The 21,951-nt window shown below is 36.8% G+C and overlaps 1 protein-coding gene across 1 annotated transcript in view; it reads right to left on the bottom strand.

The window, feature by feature from the left end:
- CUL3 (cullin 3) overlaps positions 1–21,951 on the bottom strand; it is a 58,770-nt gene that overhangs the window by 27,828 nt on the left and 8,991 nt on the right. The window contains exons 2-3 of the mRNA XM_034063469.1: positions 11,619–11,816; positions 4,164–4,277 (exon numbers count right to left, since the gene is read on the bottom strand). Coding sequence (XP_033919360.1) covers positions 4,164–4,277; positions 11,619–11,816 — 312 coding nt within the window. The remainder of the gene's footprint in view (positions 1–4,163; positions 4,278–11,618; positions 11,817–21,951) is intronic.

The raw sequence follows: 21,951 nt of genomic DNA, 5'->3' as shown, positions 1-21,951 counted from the left end.
CTGCACAGCCAAGAAGAGAATGCTCTGCCCTCTGCAAAACACACAGCTGTATTCATAAGAGTAATTGTTCACTTCTGACACTGTTTAACTGGCACTACCCACATGCCTATAATGCAGCCAGGGGTGTGACTGCTGTGCTTGCATACCTGAAACTGCTTTAAATTTAGCAAGTACAAATAGTAAAGAAGAGACACCACGGAATCCAGTTTAGCCCAGTTTCCCCAAGACATTCCAAAAATACTCACACTTATGCAGCTTGAAGAGAAGACCAAACAACTGAACCTCCACTTACTTGCTCCTGTTACATACAGTAGCTAAATAAAAACTACTTTAGGTATGCTTACCTATGCTGCAGCCAAAAGTGAGACTGAATTTCAGATATGCTCAAGTGCAGTACATTACTTCACTACTTCAACATGTCTTAGTACACGGCTTGATTCACTGAAGACGCTACTTAGGACATGACTTCACTGCTTAGGTACCTCACTGCTTGCTACACTGTGCAGTGAATTTACAGAGACTACTACATCTATTTTGGCACCGATTCCTGTAGCCTAAGCATGTAAAATAGAAGGAGGAGAGCTAGTGCATATACCCAACAAAATATAGTGTAACCATGTAAACTTCAAATGCAATTGTGGAAACTGGAATGTCTCAAGAAAGTTGGATTTGGCTTTATTGTGCAATTCAAGGTTGCAAAACCTTACAGTGGACGTACAACAGACCTGAAACCAAGCAGACTTTTACCAGACAGTAACCATGGCACAAGAGAAGATAATATGCTTTAAAAAAGCAGCTATAGGGCAAGCTTTACAAGTGTCTTGCAGAAGATGTTGTGCATGTAAAACAAAATCCTGGCACATAACCCAGACAGCATGTATCATAACAATGCACAAACCCCAGTGTACAAAATATATAACTTTCTAAAAACACATGTATTTGAATTAGTTTTAATTGAGAAGTGGCAAAATAAACAGGGAAGATTAAAGTGAAAAGGTATTTGTTTTGACTTAGATCATGTAGGAACTGATGAGTGAAAATAAACTTGAAAACATACATGGCACTAAACCAGATATAGTTTAAAATGTTTGGGTATTACATTTTTATTGTATTACATATTATCTTACATTCTTCAGCCTAGAGATTGTAAGATCAGAATTCAGGAGGATGCTAAATGTTAAATAATGTCACTGTGATTTGTTGGGTACCAATGGGTATATTCCTGAAACCAATGGGTAAGTAATTAGGACAGCCTACAGGATACAAGAAGGATTGGGTTATCTTTTATTTATAAACATTATATAACTGAATATACTTCTGGTGGAACACAAGCATATCAATTAACAGTGCCTGGTGACTGAGTTTACAGTATTTGGTTTTCTTAAGATAAAACATTTTAAATGTAAATTATATTAGCTGCACTTGAATAAAGAAGTATAAACAACGTCTGACAAGCATATCACTATAAAACTACATCTCATTCAGACTCAAAGTAATAAAAAAGAACGAATTATTCCTTATTTTGTGAAGTTCTTGAAAATTGTTTCTTTGAAGAGCAGTCAGGTCTCATCTTTGACAGATGTTCCTTGCTTCACAATTTTGTGACACGAGCTGCTTTTTCAAGCTTTTTGAATGAACACATACTAAGACTAGACATTTCCTGCTCTTAATCTCTTTCCAATGAGCAGAATCACCTTTGAGACTCAACAGGATATCACAGTGACAAAGCTGAAACTTCCAATTTTTGAGACTGGTCTTGTTTTAAACCATAGCCTATACTTTAATCTGTAAACAAAGCATGTGTTTTCTAATGACAATTTGTATTAAGCACTCCAAGTCAAAGAAAAGAGGGAGTCTGCCCATTTTATCAGTTCCTTGTGTTAGACAGTTATATCTTATAAAGATCCAATTTATAATCATAAAACCCATGTTACATTAACAGACATCAGTGCTCCTAAAGTCTGACAAGTTTATACAAACATTCTGAAATAAAAAACTACTATTTTTTTACTTTTACACTATACATTTTATTGTGGATGCCTCTTTTCCATTTCTTTGGGTCTCATTTTGGTACAAGTCTACAAGAGGTAAATAATGAGTCAAGTGGAAGTCTCAGCTGCACACCCACTTGAAACTAGGAACTGTCAAACAGCACATGAAAGACTATATATTCAAGTTTCTTTGGTTTTTAATCTGTTCTGAATCTAAATTATAAACACAGTGAAGTCCAATTTGCACTTGCACAAATGTTGCAGGTCTCCATCTTCTGGAATTTTAGTGGAAAAAGAGAAGACTGTCCTAACTGCACTCTCAAGTTTCAAACAAAAGTCAAGACATTGCTCTCCTGAGCACAAAAAATACTTAGGAAATAGCTCTCATCTCCCCCCAAAAAGTGCTAACTGAACATGTAACCCTTCCCCAAAAGGAAAGCTTCGTCCTCAATATTCTGGTCAATACACAAACAAACCCAAATAAAACAGGAACAGCTGATAAGACAGCTTTCTCTGACCCTGCCTGAGGGGTCAAAGATTTACTGAATTTAAGAGCAACAGATAATACTGCATTATCCTCTCTGACCACCTACATACCTTGGAGCATCCAGCACTTTCTGTACTAATATGTAGTATATGGCTAAAACATATCAGTTTTATGTATACGGCTAAAACATAATCAGCTACTCCCTTAAAAAGCTCAGAATTCCATGTCCATGTTTCTGAAAATTCACCACTAGCTTTGGTGAACATTATTCTAATTGTTAGCTACTCTTGACTTTGTCCAGATGCACCTAGCAGCAACTGATTTGTATTTGTCCTTTACAGACGTATTAGTGATTCCAGGATTTCTCATAGTGAAAATTGTACATCTTCAAAATAAAACTCTCAATCTTTCTTTTGCCAAGATAAGATATACAGATCATTAACTATCACTGAAGGCATGATGTCCAGTCCTCTATCTTTAGATATGTGGTCTTTTCCCAACTTAAAAAACCCCAAAACTCAACCACCCAAACAATACCCAAACAAAACCACTCCTCCCTCCAAAAAACCCACCAAAAACAAACCACCAAAGCCAAACCCCACAGCACAGTAGAAGTAGAAAAGCCAGTAGAAATCCGTTAACAAAAAAAAAAACTATGTGGCTCCAGCAATAATTCTTTCAAATTCCTCAGCTTTTAGTAGCTTTTTAACCAAGCAGGATTTCACAGCTAATACAAAAAAGTTCAATGTTATAGCATGAGAACTTTTAAGAGCTACAAGACCTTAACATCAACTGTTCAGCAGGTAAGAGTACAATCTCAGATCATCATCTTTTTTTTTTGACAAATATAAAGAAAGCATTACCTGACCTTCACTGTCTAATACTGCGTGAAGTGCTACCTTCAGCATGACACTTCGGAAAGCAAGATTTTACATAAAACCAAACCACAGTATTTCAACACATATTTCTTTTCCTTCCTGAAGGTAAAGCCTTTGGCTAGAAGCTACGCAAAAATACACTCTCCTGCATCCTCCGAACATGCCCACCACTCTGGCAATTTAAATATATACCAACTACCTAAAGCACAACACAATACAGACACAAAAATCTGAGGCAGTCTCTTCAAAAAAGGCCTTTTCTACTACCTGTTAAGCAAGGAATGCTTTTTTCTTTTAGAACTAAAAATTATGTATACTGCTCAATACTGTACCCAAGCTGTAGATGAATAGCAAAGGATTAAATTAAAATTCAACATTCAAGGACACAGACTGTACCTAAGCAAAGGTATCCTTTTCAAACCCTTAAGCTTAAAGAACAACTGTATTGCAAGTTTCAGGACACTTTACACCATACTTGCCACAATAAGAACGTGCCACATGCAAATAGCATCTATAACCTGTCAGAAAGGGTCTGACATTTTTAAAAATAGTGAATTCCAACCACTTTTCAGACGCATTTTTCAAGTGATAATGAGATAACCTGAAAGAAGAATCCAATTATAATTTATCACATACCTGTAATAAGTCTTGCATGCACACAGCAAATTCAAAACAAGGAACAGACAGCAGTCTTGGGAACAAGACCAGTAAGGATGCCTTGTTTTTTTACCCCTGCAGCTCATCTGTTAATTTTTGACAGACAATTTACTGCATGAAGTTAAAGGTGTGAAAAAGCTGAATACCCACCATATACATCAGAATGTCTCTAATCATCACCATTGCTGTTTGATGATCATTCCATGCTTGATTTAGTGTTTGTAGAAAGTTGTTATTCAAGGAGTTTAAAACATCTTCTCGCACCTGAAGTGAAAAAAAAACAAGCAGCACATTGTCATAAACCCAAGTCAGTTTCTCCCGCCCCACCTGTATTTCAACAAGCTTTGCTTAAAAAAGAAAAAAAAATCTTGGAAAAAAAAATATCTTGAATATTCCAAGCAAGTTCTTGCATTTCCTGAAGGCTGACCATCCCTACTTTGTACTGCACTTCTGTGGAAAAATAAGACTTCACACAAGTAAGAAAAAAGAGGCTAGAAACAAGAGCAACAAAATAAACACAGATATTACATTTCAAAGGAATACCTGAAATCTCTAATGTTAAAAATATTTTCTACAACTCCTGAAATGTTTCATTTCCTGTGCTATAGTGTTTCCATTCATGTTAACGTTACTATTACAAGTAACCTCAGATTACTGGGTAGTACTGGTGAATGTTAAAACAGGAGTAAGTACAGGTGGAAAACCAGCCATGATGGCATTTAGAAAGACATGCTGAGACAGCATAAAGTTACAGCAAACAACAGTTCTGAAAGGAAATAATCACTTGGTAAAGAACAGACTCTTACACTAATAGTCCATAATTGCCAACAACAAGCCTCCATACTACAAACTAAAGTAATCATTTTACGAAAGTGTATGTTAGTTGATTCATTTGTCCCATCAATTTCAGGCTTTATTCTTTTTGACACTACTACTCCTCACTCATAAAAATAGAGAGCATTCAGTTCCATATTTTGATTCTCACGCAGTAGGCATATACAACAGTGCTCAAGCTTTAAGCACATGTAAAAGAGAAACCTGAGGGAATGTAAAAAAAAAAAATAAAATCCAGAGTTTAAGTGTCTCAACTGACTTTTGACATAACTTGCAGAATACACCCTGTCTTTTTTGTAACAGAACAGAACATATTTTTACATTTACGGATTTGCATTTATACTTGTGTGATACAGCATAGAGCATTCAAACAGCAAAACAAAACAACAAGCAGCCACAAGCTGCACCAACATCAGACACAACCATCTGACGGACTACATTCTGTCATTTAATTCTTACGGTGTTATTAAGCAAAACCAACAGTCTGCCACACTACTATATATATTCCATAAACTTAGATGAAACAGCATAGCATACCATACAAACACAATGGTCTCCTCTGGAGAAGCTGTGGAAACTTATTGCTGTAATATTCACCTTTTCATTGAATCTAGGTAATACAGATATGTTTGTAGGTCATTCAAAGCTTTGTGAAATCTTCAAACACCTGCTCCCAAGACCTGAGCAAGGCCCCTCCTCCTTACTTTTGGAAAATACAGTATGAAGTTGTAAGGCACCATTCATTATGATAGTGATTATCATTTACCCTTTGTTCTCCCAAAGGTGTGCTCTGTTGTCATCCAATCTACGTAGGTTTTAACTAAAATGTAAACACACATTAAAAACTTCACCAACTGTACTTGCAAAGAGTGCAAAATCTTCCAAAAGAGAAACAAGCATGGAATAGTTGCTTTCACTTCTTTAGTTAATATGGAAAAACACTGGAAACATTAGTTGGTAGATCACCCACACTACTAAAATTTACCAAAACAAAACTAAATGCCTGTGTAGTTTACAAGCACAGGTAACCAGGGTAGGGATTTTTTTTAAACAACACAGAGGCAGCATGCCTTTGTAACACATCTATCACAATAATCCTACTAGACCAGCCAGTGCCAAATCACACACCAAACTGTAGCAAAAGGTAGTTTCTTGCCACCAAGTAGCAATGACTACAAGCTTCTAAATAGACAGAGGAATGCAGAGATCTGTGTCCCCTCTGCTCCATGTATTATACCATGTTGCTCTATAGAAATATATATTAAATCCAGGAATGGGTGCAGTACAACAAAACTTTTCTAAAAGTCTCCTATGAAGCTTCTCAGTGACATTCTCCTACATTTACTTTAAGCTGCAGACAGGTTTGGGAAGCTGTTCTTTCAGTTGCTACAAAAGTCAATCAAATTATTGCTTATAATAGCTGTGTACTTAATGAGCACTGAACACATTCCTTCTATGGACCATGCGTAAAGCAATAGTACAGGAAAACTAGTATAGTGCACAAAACATCTTAGCATGCAAAGGTGCAGTCAAACCCCTCTGGTGGAATAAATGACTTGTAATAAAAACCCCTGGAAATCCACACTCTCCTATAGAGAAGGAAGCCCTTCCTTCAGAAACAGAGCTGCTGCTCTTCCAAAGCCTTAGAAAATTTGAATCTCACAGGATTCTTTATCAGCAAAGCGTTACTTTCAACTATCTGAGCTTGTAGTGATTTCTATGACAATCTTTGCAGCTATGCAGTAAACTGGCAGGGACATACAGCTTAAAAAGGACTGTCCATATACAGTCTCAAAAATAAACAACTTCATAACATACATAAGGTCGTCTTGTATTTGCAAGAATGAAATCTTGTATATAACCTTCAGGCTCAACTCTTCAGGAAATATAGCATCCTCCCCCGCCAATCTCTGAAGAACTGGCATAAGCTTTAAATATCTTTAAATAACTCTCTACTAAATGTACACAAAGCAGACTTACGGCCTTATATTTTTTCTCTTACAGTGCCTAGCCTGACGCAGAAACACGAACAGTTCAAGTATGTAATTTTCACTACTGTAAGGACAGCCAGAACGTCCCGTGTGCAGCAGCAGTATAGAAGAACACTTGCTGAATCAAGGCCTCAAAGTCTCAGAACTTCTATTAATGAAGTTTCCTCATCTTCTGCAAAAGCCCAAGTAGTGCTTAAGACAGTATTCTAAAATCTTACCATCCCAACAGATTAACTTTACCAGAAAAGTCTGTTCACCCCTGCAGCTGTTATCCATTTGCTGAAAAGAAAAAAAACCAACAAACCAACCAACGAACCACAACTGAAGAATATTCATGATTCTGTATTGCATTCACTACCTGAGAATTCCCTCGCATCCTTTTGCCCTCCACAAAACTGCAGACTTGCAGAAGACCATCTTAAAACACCATTAGGGCAAGATAAAGGCAGATAACACTTCATACACATTCATTCAAGCTTACAGTAGACTGTAATGCTCACTGATCAATTTGTCTCCTACACAACTCCTCATGCCATTCCTGTATTTCACAGATATCATTTCAAGCTCTAAAGAGAGCTTGAAATTAATTCTTATCTTCTCTCTCCCCTTCCTTCTGCAACAACACTGTAGCAAATATTAAAGTTTGCCAAGGATTCTAGACATAATTTTGTAAGCCCCAGAGTAGAAACACTTTCTTCACCCTAAATCTTCTGCACCAATACAATTCCTTCTACACTTAACACAATGACTGGCTCCTTACTGAAGGAGTTTCTTGCATGCCTGCATTCACTACTACTCTGAAACTGCATGCACTGTTGCTACTAAACTCTAACAGCTGCAAGAGTAATGACCACCATGTTGTAATGCATTCTGGTCATGTCAGCCACAGAAAGTAATACAAATGTTCAGTACGATCAAGAAGTCTTACAGGGCATGAGAACATCCCAAGCACCTTTGCCTGTTCAGTAATGCTCTAGTACCTCCTCAAAGCAGCACATTTCAGTTCATTTAAGTTTAGAAGAGTCTCCTATACCTCAATCTGACACATACACTGCACAGAAAAAAAACAACCAAATTGTACTGGGCCTGGCAAACAAAATCAATTCCTTTGTCTCACACACACAGTGTGCATGGTATGTTGCATGTCACAGGTTTGGATTTCACTAGACTATGAAATGTTTGTAAAAACTAAGGGAACTTTAAAAATATTATCCTGCAAACTTTTTAACTTAAAGTTTCTTTTATTCCAACACAAGTGATGATGTTTATCATCAAGTGGTTTAGAAAGCTGCAAACTCAGCTTTGTGTGTTTATTTTTTTAAAACACTTTTACAATATTTGAGTGAAAAAGTAACAGACTAGGCTTGAGAAACATGAAGGAAGAGTGTCCACATCAAGCTACAGGACTGCTAAAGGACAAGAAGGGGAGGAATCAATGAAGCACCAAATGCACAAGAATTAAATGTCTAAATTAAGATGAAAGGTTTCAGCACTTATTATTCCACACTATTTTAAAATTCAATTCTAAATGTACTATAATAATTATGTAAATACAAAGGCAAAGACAAGTTTTAGCTTGTCCTTACCCTGTAGTAAAGCCAAGGTATTTCAAGACCGCTGATTCCTGTCAATGATGTGCAGCAAGCTACTTGGCTTATTACTACCTTCATCAAGCAGCCACAACCTGGTGATTGCAACTACAAGCTATTAGGGTCTGCATGTTCAAAACCAAACATACTTTCTAGTAACTTGCTTGTGTGCTTGTATCTTGATCATGCTGGCACCTATCGTTTTATATTAAACAGGCTGTAAAGACAATACACAGTATTATGTTTTCTTGTTCAGAAGTTAAATAATTTTCTTCTTCAAAGTGTTTGGTTTCTTTCTAATAAAGATGGTGAGCAAGCACAACTTTCAACTAGCAACTAAATAAGCATAAATACAGCTTTTAACTGTTCCACACCAAAAATAATATTTTTTCTTTCCAAGTCTGAAAACTGTTTGTAAAAATATATGAACAAATACATTGCCTCTATGTAGTCTTTTACATTACATTTAATTAACCAGCATGACTGAAATACTACAGGCATGTAACTTTTTTTTGTAGGAAGATAACCAGCAGCTGTGGACAGCAAATTACAATTATGTTTCAAGGATTCTAGCAATTCAAAATTTGGGTTTGGCTCCTCAGATATACTTTCTGAACTGAATGTAGCCCTTTCCTAAAATCTATTCATGCTGCACATTTTCATTTTGATAAAAAAGTTAAGAGATTTCATGAACAACACTTCAGTTGGCAAAATCCCCCTCTTCTAAACTCTAGCATCCACCCTCAATTGAAGATTACAAAGACTTGTGATGAGTGCATTTATTATTAATTAGCTACTTAACATTTAACAGAGAACTGCTTTTGCAAAGGCACTGAAACTTCAAGATTCCTCTAAAACTGCTGTTACCTAAGTGTGAGGTTAAACAAACATTTTTCTCTTACAAGTACTAATGGCACAATCATAAGATGCCACTATAGAACTGATCCTATTTCTTAATAAATAATGCACTATTTTTCCCATACCTCCATCTGTAACTGCCTCAATTTTCTTAAGCTAACCACCAAAAGGAGTAGCTTTGAACCTACAAAAGTTATCTATTTTTCAAGAGCTTTTTGACAGAGGTCAATTTTTATTTTGGTTTAATCTATTCCTGGAATTATTTAATTTATAGGTTGGCATCATCAGACATCTGGATAAATTAACTGTTTAAGCTTTACAGCATTTTACTACTAAAATTCAGTAGTTAGCATTTTTATTTAGAAAATAAAAAAAAACCAACCTTATGATCATCTATTTTATGTTACCTGGACACACAGATATAATTTGATTAATCAAAGAATAGAAAAGTAGATGACTACAGAAGATGCTTTGGATTTTTTTAAGCATCAGATACAATAGCATTAAATTGTCATTTTTTTCTATGCTGGTATCTGTGCAACCCTCTCAGCCAGTGCAGTGACACAACAAACTGAAAGGACCTTCTGCTCTTTTGTCAGCTTGCCCCATCAGCCCTTCAGAATAACTAATTTTGCACATGGGTAGTTTTCTACATGTAGAATACCTAAGAACAAAGATAAGCTCTCCTCTAATTAAACTAGGATAAACTTAAAGCCTAGGAAGAACAAAAGGTTAGTGTCATGATTAAGTATAGACTTTAAACATGGCCATATACAAGAACAAGGCACAAAAGCCTCAGCCATTTCAGTTTATATGAATAGCACAGATTATAAATGCATAGATGATGAAAACAGAAGTGTTCGAGAGCCACAGATGTGCTACAAGTATAGAGGACAGCCATAAATTATTTAGCTACTTCATACAGGATGTCACATCTCGTGCAAACAATTAAAAAGCCCCACATGCAAAGCAATTTAGACTATACTTGTCTGGACCACACTTCTAAAAACTAAGATTTTAGAAGAAATCTTCTGTGCCACAGCAGTAACTCCAGTTAGAACAAGAAACTCCCCATTATTTAGACATTAACCTCCCAATCACCTTCTGTGTATCAGCCAGCAGTGATCATTCAACACACATGACTTTCCTTTCCAAATACTGTAATAACAGAATAGATACTCGATCTGGACCCATAGCCAGCGTATGGGATCATAGAATCATAGAATAGTTAGGATTGGAAACGACCTTAAGATCATCTAGTTCCAACCCCCCTGCCATGAGCAGGGACACCTCACACTAAACCATATCACCCAAGGCTTCATCCAACCTGGTCTTGAACACTGCCAGGGATGGAGCATTCACTACCTCCCTGGGCAACCCATTCCAGTACCTCACCACCAGAACAGTAAAGAATTTCTTCTTTATATCCAGTCTAAACCCCTGCTGTTTTAGGATCAAAGAGAGGACATTCATCTCTTTTCAGAGACAGGCAGCTATAGATGTTACCACATAAAGTAAGGCATCTTCTCTACACTTAGGATCCTCTTACCACAAAATATTATCTTAGAGTCCTAAAAAACAAGTTTTAAACTTTTTTCAGTGACATACTATTAGTCAACCCTAACCATTCCTTACAAAGACTGATTCAAGACAAGACGTATCATCTCAGAAAAGAGCCCTTCACATCTTCAGAATCAAGAAATTTCTGCGTACCATTTTGACTGAATTACATGGTTTTGAAAAGGCTAAAATGATAGCATGCAGACTATTCAGGACTTTTTGTTGTTGCCACACTGATGTTTTTGTACATTGCCTACCCTCTCTTCAAACTGTGTAATCCTGGCACAACTCTCATTAACTTATGAGTTAGTTCATTAGCCCATAACAAACATGTTCTTACACTGGTATTTATTTTGCTCCAGATTGAAAAAAATCCTAAAAATAAAAAACAAACAAAACAAATGACTAGAAAACAAAACAAAATTTGTTCTGAGAAAGTCACAAAATGCCACAATCCTTTTCTTAAAAATCCTCAGCTTTCAAGAGTTATGCCTCAGCTTAGGTTGTTTCCTCCTATACACTTTCAAATACATGCTATGGTCTGACCTCCATCAGTAATTTACAGCAAAAAGTATCTAGAATATGAAGTCATTTAAGCTTGATGTTAGCTCTAAGCTACCATTTTCGAGGATGGCATTACTATTTCAACACAAGGCAATAATAAAATAATAAATCACAGAATTGTAGAATTAAGTTCTGTTTTTGTCATTTAAGTACCTACTTAGAATTCTTTTGCATAAGACACTTCAATTTTAATTCATAAAATTACATACCTTGTTTATTAGATGCTCAGTGACCACTTCTCTTAGTCCAGTGTAGAGCTTTTCTCCATGTTTATGCAACACCATTGTATATGCATTCCTATACAGCTCCTCAAAACTGAGACCACTATTGTTCTTACGCTGGATTTCTTGGATTGCATTTTTTAGAAGATCCCAAATACTGTTCACATATTTCTCATCCATAGTCATCTGTAGAAACAGAACAATACATTATCATTTAGACTCAAGAAAGATCACTACAGAAAGTTGTCTCTGGAAACTGTAACTCCAGGAGCAGTGTTTCTGCCACATTTTGTTGATTCCATTATCACAGGGTTTCTCAAAATTTATCAGAAGAAAAACTATTTGTGAAACTCATGAGGATTTCAAGAAATAGTTATCAAAATCATAGTTTGCAAAAGTTTAATGCTTTTCTACTTCAGAGCTGCAAACCCACAGAGCCCAACTCCAGAGCCTGTACAGGTGGGAAGGCAAGTAATCACAGACATGAATTTCTTCCCTACACTTTCTCTGCAATGTTGACAATGACTGTCCTCATAGTTTTGTCCCATACTAACATGCTACTTGGCAGCTAAAATCATAATGCAACACCGCTCTGCTTAACCAGATCCCAAATCAACCTGTACAATAGAAGATAATAATCTCTGACAGAGTTAGCAAACTTACTTAGTCATCTGTTTGAGCTAACTACGTATTCTTTATTTACAGCAATGTACTAATGGCCAAAGAATTACATGCCTACAATATTGTGCCCTATAATTTAAGTACTTAGAGGTGTTGAAATACCCCACAAATGTCCAAAATTAACAACTGTATTGAACATATTTCCATTGCACAGATGTGGTTAAATAACTTGCTATAAGATATGCATCAAGTGGTTAGGAGAATATGCATCTGCTTGGTCTGTTATTCAGACACTATATTCTTCAGTAAATATTTCACATAAAGCTACAGCAATAAAGAAGAAATCAGAGAATGAGAAACTCTTACAAGAAATAGTTTCAATATAACAGCAAAACATCTTTTGAAATTTACTATCTAGCACTTAGCATGAATCAGTTTACAACTGTGTTTTACCAATGCAAGGTGCTTCAAAATATGAGGCTTTATAGATAAAGCAGCATCTGGGATAGCAACCAAGAGTAGCAACAAGATATCAGATGTCAATATTACTTAAAGTCTGCAATTGAGCCCACTGAAAAAAAAAAAAACCAACAAACCAATAACCCCCCCCCCAACCCCATCAAAAACCAAACGCATTTTAATTGAACCGAATTTAAAATGCAGTGTTTAAAGTTAAGCTTGGTTTACTTTATACAAAAAAGAACTGATCTAGCATTTTACATCTAATGAAAAAGGCTCAAGAAAAAAAAAACACTATTCCTGGTATTACTGTGAAGAAAGAAAACATCCTTGAGTCTACAGATATTGTCAAAGCAGCCTTGAAAACAGAAGCTGTAAGTAGTAAAAGAGTAAAGGTATGACATAATAGAAGAAAATCATGACCACTCCTGGTATACTTCTCCCCCACCTTCTACCTAAGACCCACTAAGTGAGTAGAGGAAGGACACAGAAGAGTGGATTTGCCAGCATTTGTAATAAAACATAATGATTGGCAGAACTTCTTTTCAGTAAAAGTACATTGTTACATGCTATGTCAAAACATCAATTTTTCTAGGCATTAGAAACAAAAGTACAGCTCATAGTAAGGATAAGCCATTTACTGCACTGGGAGGGAACGGGCTGCTGAACAAAATCAAAACAAGCTGCATCCTCCTCCTTTTTTTGTTTTGTTTTTTTTTTTTTTTTTTTGAGTTTTGGTTAAATACAAATATTTTAATAATAAAAATAATCCTACTGCTACTTTTCCCACTCTCCTGATACCAGAACTACTAGCCTGTATGTAACCAAACTGAACCAAGTATGTAACTTAAGAGGTATGTCACTATAAACCTAAACCAACCAAATAAATCACAAACCCACTGAAAAAAAAACTTAGCTCCCTATCTTCAAAAACCAAAACCTCAAAGTAACAAAGAAACTGGGGGATGTCATCCTCCCTGCTTTTTGCTTATCTTGCTATGTGTAATACTGAAAGGTCAGTTATTTCCTTTTTAATTTACATTTGCTACATTGGTGCCTCTTCAGGGAAATTATTTTCTAAAGCCTTCCTGAACAAGCAATTTTACAAGACCTGATACCAAAGACAACCATTTAGAATTGCAGATAGCAATGTAAGTGGAAAGCTTTAAAGTTTCCTTTTCAAAAAAAAAAAAAAAGGTTTGATTTTAAACAAAGCATGGACTTAAATCAACACTTCCCAATGCCATTTTCTCCCTTTAGGAATCAAAAATCTCCCAGCCAACATGACAACCTTTTAATCTCGACTGCAATTTAACTCCCCACTGTATGAAAAAAAAAAAAAAAGTATGACGTGTATAAAGCAAGCAAATCACCAGACACTAGTCTGAAGAGGTATTTGCAGCATTAATTTGTTTACTGGGCTGGTCAGGCAGTAAACATTTCTGTACATTACAGAGAAACATGTCTAATTACTGAGATCTGGTTCACGATCTTTAACATCTGTGATCTTTAACATCTAATAATTGGGATCTGTTCAAGAAAAATCTAAACAAGTGAACTGTTCAATCCTTCTACTTTTAATCCAAATGCTATCTTAAAAAATAAATTAAAAAATCAAGGAATGATTGTAACATTATTTGCTCCAAACTGACTGAACATAAATGCAAACCCAGAGCTTCCTGCCCCTTAACAATTAATACACCATGAACTGCTTTGGAAATGCAAAACAGATCCATAAAAGGTAATTTTAAAAGGGCACACATGTCCATGGGATAAATATACAGAAATGTCTGAAATAGTATTATAAACTTATCTCACTACCTTTTAAGAGTAAGCATGAAGGACTCTGCTTCTCCATGCAGCTTCCTATTCTGCTCCTGACTTCAGATTAATATCTGTGAAGCTTTGTGGGAACAGGTTTGCTAAAGTTCTAAGATACTAAGTTAGAAGAGCACTATCTTCCAAAAAAGACCTAGCATAGCTGGCTTGTTTGCAGGAGTGTTTTCTAACAAAGCAAGGACTCCTAATGCTTTAAATAACTCAGTTATATTGGACAGTAAGTCACTGCAGTAAAACTTTAGCAAAAGTTTACTATTTCCTCTCCACTGCTGAAGAGTTGTTTAGCTTTTGAACAGAAGAGGCCTTCCTGTATCATTTACCCTCAAAGCTATGTAAGAATCAGTTATTAAATCTACCCTTGGAGTATTTGACTCACAGATTCATGTTTCTTCACTCCCATTCCTTAAGTCAGGCTTGTATGCAGATGAAAAAAAAAAAAAACAAAAACTAAAAAGGGAACCAAAAGCCAAACACAAAACCCCCACAAACAACTGAGCAATAAATAGGTTTGTGATGCTATTAGAACAATTTGGTATCTTTCAGAATTCTGTACAAAAGCATCTCTAAAATCACTGTTAGAGAACTGTGACTCTAATCTCTCACTCTGACCCAGGAGTGAAGATTTATGCAACTCTCTAGTTCCCTATCAACAACAAAGCCTGTAAGTGATCCACAAATATGAATACAGGATCAGAATCCAGATGTTTTTCCATGCTCATTCCCAGATTTTTTCCAATGGTTATATTTTAAAAATGAACTCCACGGTTGTTGTACTTGTAATGCCTTGCTTGTGCCTTTCAATCTTGCAGATTTAAGCAAAAACTAGATTACTGCTTCTGCTGGTGCTTTGGGAAGAAAACTATAAAAAAAAACAAACAAAATCAACAAACTCCCAGGCTGTGAAAATCTTTCAGAAGAAAAGTCGCAGTAATTTCAGTAGTGGTTACTCTTGGATTCACCAAGATAGTAAGAAACCAGTGTCCAAAGAGAGGAAATAGATAAATGTACTCCAGTTTATCTGAACATTACCTTTCTTGGGGAATGGGAGAGAGATCAAGTCTGTTATTGGCAGGAGACAGAGATGTTTATAAGAAGCCGCTAGTTGGAAAACTTCCACAAACCGCTGCCCAAATGCTAATGATTCAAAGATGCAACTTTAACACACAAACAACTGAGCTCAAAGTGTAGCAGAAGTACATCTTGAGGAAATTAAGACTAAAATATCATTGTACATGAAAGTGCAATCATTCCACCCAAAAAAAAAAAACGGTCAGCAAAAGACTCAAAAGATCCTTTATGCCACAGTACTGCTGTATTGCAGGATCAGACATATGCAAGCCCTTTCTTCAACAATGTTTGTCTATCCTATTGAAGTCTCCAAGAACAATCACTGTCAGCAGTCTACTGCCACCTGAGAAGCATGACACCAGCAGGTAAAGCTAGTAAGTGAATATATTTCTCCATCTCTCCCTCCTAGAAGCTAAAAGTAGTCACTAGCTCTTCCAAATAACTTTGTCATTGCTTAAATCAAAAGGGTCAAGCAGCTTTATTCAAGTAGCTTTGGTACTAACATAAAACTTCATCCAAAATATCATCTCCCTCCTAGTCATGCAGTTTAAAGGGAAATGCAACATCCTGTCCCTGGGAGGAACAACCCCATGATGCATTAATACATGGTGGAACCAACTGGCTGGAAAGCAGTGTAGCAGAAAAGAACCTGGTGCTGTTGGACATCAAGCTGACAATGAACCAATAGGCTCTTGAGGCAAAAAAAGTTAAATGGTACCATGAGGTGCATCTGGAAGGACTGTTGCCAGCAGGTTCAGGGCTCTGCTCATCACTGGTAAGATGCATGTGGACTACTGTGTCTAGATCTGGGCTCCTCTGTACAAGACATGCACAGATATACTGGAGAAAGCGCAGTAAAAGGCCACTAAGATAACTCACCAGGAGAACCTTTCATATGAGGAAAGGCTGAGAGAGTCAGGTCTGTTTAGCTTAGAGAAGCTTTGCAGGGATGAAATCAATGTATAAAAATACCTAAAGGGAGGGTGTACAGAAGAGGGAGCCAAGCTCTCTCTGGTTGTCCCCAGTGACAGGACCAGAGGCGATGAACACAAACTGAAACATAGGAAATTCCCTCTGACCATCAGGAAAACTTTTTTTACTATGAGAGTGACCAAGCACTGGCACAGGCTGCCCAGAGAGGTTGTGGAGTCCCCATATTTAATGAAATTCAAAAACCGTGTGGGTACAGTCCTGAGCAACTGGCTCTAGGTGACCCTGCTTGAGCAGGGTGGTGTGACAAGATGACCTCCAGAGATGCCTTCCAACCTCAACTATTCCGTGATTTGGTGATACATATTACAGCTGTATACTGAGGAAGCCAGAAAAACCAGGCTTACAAGTTAAATGCAACCTTTAAAAAGTGCCAGCACCTGTCTTCCAAAAGAAATGCACTGCTGGATAACAAAGGTGAACAACAAAATGCTTTTCACCAGAAGAACTAGGCATTTGTTCCCTACCTTTTACTAACTGCTGTCAAAGAACAACACTAAACCTCCCAGATTCACGCAGAGCAAACGGATTTACTGCTGGAGATCCAGATTACTTTGCATAGAAATAAATGCTTTGGGGTGTATAGAATGGAAATTACAATTTAGCTTTTACAACACTGTTTTCTTTGAATGCAACTTAATTTCATGTTGTCAGTTGGTCGTTTTGCCCTTAACACTACAGAACTTGCTCCTCTTATAGGAGTTCCTTAAAGATTAATTGTAAGGAAAGGCAGTTTACAGCAGTAAACAGTTAAGAACCTGTTGAATTCTTGACGGTTTACACCAGCTTCTTTTTACCAGAAGTAGCTACTTAGCCTTCTTAAAAAAGAGGTGATTAAGAAGGAAGAGAGGAAGAAGCAATAGCTGACCTACAGAATTTCAGCAGGAGTATCCAGCAGGAATTACCAACCAGCAAAACCACGAGACACTTGAACTAGTACTCACAGTACTAGAGACTAGACATAGCTTGCCATCCTTACAAAAGAAGTTTCTTGACAAGTTCTGTAAAGTTCTCAGGCCAAATAGGGCATTATTAATTCTCAGACGTTTTAAACAGACTGCAAACACACTTGAAGAACAGGCCACAAACACCACTACTCAATTTTTCAACAGACCAGCTGCAGAGCACTTATCATAATTCTGTACACTACCAGGTGAAACAGATCAATTTGGAAATGATTACTGCAGTGCAGTATTAGTCAAAGTTTTCAGAACACATAAGTATGATCTGCCTCGTTCCTTTTCATGACCTCCTTTAAGTCTAATGCACCAGAGCACTGGAGTGAGAACCCACTGAAAGTACAGAATTCAAGTGTTTATGCTCTCTACCTAGATGGAAGTGAGTGGATACCAACATAGTTAGCAGCTCTGGGAGTAAACATTTGCACTTAGTAATTGCAGCCTGTTGTCACTTCCTCATTTCCTACCCCTCAGCAGACAAATGAGCAGGAGCTGACAGCTGCCACCAGAAACTGCCACTACAGGGGTCCTGACCTACAGTCCAAAAGGCAAGGGATGCTGAAAAAACTAAGTCTTTACTTCCATTTCAAGACAGGACATTCACCAACATAATATTAAATAATCTGTTACACAATAACTCAGCATCCTTACACAGGATCCTTCCCTCTGAATGAAGCTTGGCTGAGGTTATCCAGAAAAGGTCAAGAGCAACACATTTTCTGCCTCAGAACCTAACCACTACTTGAAATTCTATAAACCCTTCCAATATTGTTAAATTTAAGATACAAGTATTGGAAATGACAGACCACTACCTAGTGTTTGCTCCAAGAACACCTCAAAATAGCGTATTAGGATATGGAACTACACATTCTTCAACTACAGAGCAGATAAAATGCACCCCTATTAATGATAAATGGAGAGCTCAACATTAATACTTCTCCAAATTTTGAGGTTTTCATCACTGTACAGCAATGAGCATATCTGGAATAGAATATACTGGCTACACCTCATTGCCTAAGAAACATCAGTACTAAAGATAAGAACAATTCTGTAACACACACTCACAAATAAAAACAACTAATCTCTGAACTACCAAAACAACCAGGCATAAAATCCTTCCATAGTATTATCTGAATAGGTTGACAGTTATACACCAAAAAAACATGACTGGAAGCTAAGAGAGGGAGCATGAAGAAAGTAAGGGGCACCCTAACCTACTGCTGTTCTCCTGCATCTAGCCCACTTTGGCCATCCAATGAAAGAGTGATGGGGAAGTCATAGCAATGTGCCACCAAAACTGACCCTAATAACTAGGCTTTTGCTCAAAGGTGACTTATAACAAAAACTGGAGATGACGATCCAGTATTATCCACATCTCCTAGGAGTGACAGGAAATGCCTACTACACTATTATACTCCCTCAGAGGTGTGTGTGTGGTGGTGGGAATCTATGCCTGTAGCTTGCTTATGGCATATGGCAGTTATCATTTACAATATTAAGTATTGATGTATGTTTTTAATATATGTGTTTTGCTCTTCGCTCATTCCTTAAGATACAAGCCTTATCCTTGTGCAATCTCTACACTAAACTTCTTCAGATTCCTCCTGCAAGAAATATTCATGGCCTGTACCATGCTCCATTCTGGACTCAGAAGATGAGCTGAGTAACCAGTGCTGACAGTAATCCCACAAAGATCAAGAGAAAAAACATCTCTAGTCTGACCCCAAAAAAGGCTTGAACCTCTGTAGAACAGGCAGGGCTCCATGACAATAGTCAGTAGCAGAAATGCAGGAATCACAATATCCACCTCTCCTTCCCAGCTCTGTCAGGCTTTACGCAGCAGAAGCAAGTAAAACACACAACTAAGTCAAAAAAGGGAATCCTCTATGTCAACTGAAACACCCAAGAGATGCAGCAAAATCCTTTCCTTCCTCACTTTGCTTAAAATGGTTCTGCAGCAATTAAAAACTATTCTGCTAGCAAGGAGCAAAAGAGGCAACTAGATTAAAATGTGATTGCTCCTTAAAAGATGGAGTTGTACCTCCTGTGTAGTGCCTGACAGATTTGGTTTACCTCCAAGGCATTGTCTAGGAGTACTACTGGTCTCATCACAAAACAAGTGCTGCTTCAGGGTAGTAGCATGAAGAGGAAGGGGTTTGGTTGATTGGTTTTGATAAGCCTTACAGCAAACTATAATGTCCTCCAAGAACTTCCTTTTCTAGTAAATCTAAAGCCCAGGGAAAAAAGATTTGTTCATCCTCTCAAAAGATAACGTTTGGCAGCACTATAGGTAGACCTGACAAGAGCTTCACCACACAATAGCGATTTAACAGCCTATATGAAAAGTTTAAAAGTCCTTAATAGAAAATGTCATACTGCAGCAACAATTTTGACATGTTGAGGAGACTGAAAAAATTTAAAGAAACATCAGACTAACTTCTCTTTCACATTTTAGGAACTGATTAAGAAACTAACCCTAAACTGCCAACATACTTCACTTATTCTAAATTTTGACTTTTATTTAATACAATTTATTCTTTTTTCCCCCAAATGCTCTTTCTCAACTTTAGTCTTGCAAATCTGTGGAGCATTATATCCTGGAGGAAAGGGGAGGGGGAAAATGAGAACACCAACTCCTCCCAGCTACCTGCTTCATCTGAACTGTGACCGTGAACTAAGTAAATTTGAGCAGTTACTGAATAAACACAAAGCAAAAGATACTCTAAAACTTCTTGTTTCATTTCTTTAAACAATACATAAACAATGGAGACAACCTGGAGAGGCAAACAAATAAGCATAAACTGAAACACAAAATTACACAGTGCTGATTCTGTGAATGAACATCTCATTTACAGACCTTCCCACCACTAACTCATGTTTTGTGTTATGTCTATAACTACTAACAATCAACTGTAAGAATGCATGGCATACATAAAGACCAAGGTCAACAGCCTTTCAGAAGACAGTTTCACATCATCTCTCAACTGCAGAACACAACATATTTAGTCAGCAGTAAATTTCAGAAGCATATTATTTAACAGCACCTATTTAATCCAAAACAAGGTCCATGAGTATTCACTACTCTAAGACACTTCAGACTCTCCAATTTAGCAATTCTTTCAATTTTTCCATTACAGATTCAGACTCTTGCACAACACATGCAGGTTCATGGACAAACTTGCCTACTTTTTTCCTCTCCTAGAGGTCCATTAAGGACAATCTACAATAGTCTAAAAATCAACTTACAGGTTCAATTTGCAATTCATAATGCTCAATTTACAAAACACACCCTCCAACAGTGACTCTCACTAACACAAACAGAACTCTCATTCATACAGAATATTACTCATCTGAGTGGGTAAATGAAAAATGAATGATAGCTCATCAGCCTCATTTTTCATTCACTTATTGGTATATATGGAGTCATACAAACCAGTCTTTAAGGTATTGTAAAAAAACTGCATCAGTAAGTTAAGTAACATCATAGGATAATCAAAGTTAGTAAATGTGGTATTTACAGTCTCCTAGACAAATCTTAACTGTCTCTTACACATTCATCTGTCTTACTATTTATTTTCCACAAGACCCAAACCCCTTGAAATACACATATGTGTTTATTTCATATCTATGATTCTATATGCTTTAGTCAGGAAGGCCTGAAGGATGTTGTCCTCCAGAAGGATTGGATACTGTGGAAAAACAATATTAACTTCTTTTTGACATAAATTTTCAAAGATGCTACTGATTACACCAGGGACTTTATTCTAGAACTGCATGCTTTGCCTAAAGAGGATAGCAGAATAATATTTAATTAAAAATACAGAAATACCAGTTTTTAAGTTACCTCCCTGCTCCCAGCACCTGCAGACAAATATAAATGCCTTTGAAAAAGCATCATCTGTAAATTAGTAAATCTCCCCTTACCATGGTACAAGCTCCTGCACACCTGCCATCACATTATGAAACTTGTTTTAAGAGTTGTATTTAGAAAGGTAACAACTGCTTTTGTGCAAGCTTCTAGAAGAACTGAACTGGTAAGAGCCTGAATATGGGAAGTTCTAGTTCATAATATAGTTGACACTGCTATAGAATGGAAGTGCTTATATAGCCAAAGTAGTGACATTGCCTGAACTGTTAACCAAAGTTCTTTTTAACACATTCAGTAACATTTCTACAGTGTTCATTACTATAGTACCTGAAAATAAAGGAGGATTATAAACCCCTACAATGAAACTACTTATTTCCTAAGAACACTTCAACCTAACAGTAGTATAGGACAACTGTCTATACTCCTATACTGATTTGGAAAACATCAGAGCTGAAGTTTAGATCTAAGCTTACACTTCAGAAAGTCTGATCTTTCACATTTAACTTTGCAAAGTAAG

This window comes from Melopsittacus undulatus, chromosome 6 (genome assembly GCF_012275295.1).
Source record: "Melopsittacus undulatus isolate bMelUnd1 chromosome 6, bMelUnd1.mat.Z, whole genome shotgun sequence".
Classification (NCBI taxonomy): Eukaryota; Metazoa; Chordata; class Aves; order Psittaciformes; family Psittaculidae; genus Melopsittacus; species Melopsittacus undulatus.
Note: the sequence above shows the minus strand (reverse complement) of the source record. Positions and strands in the feature narration are given on the sequence as shown.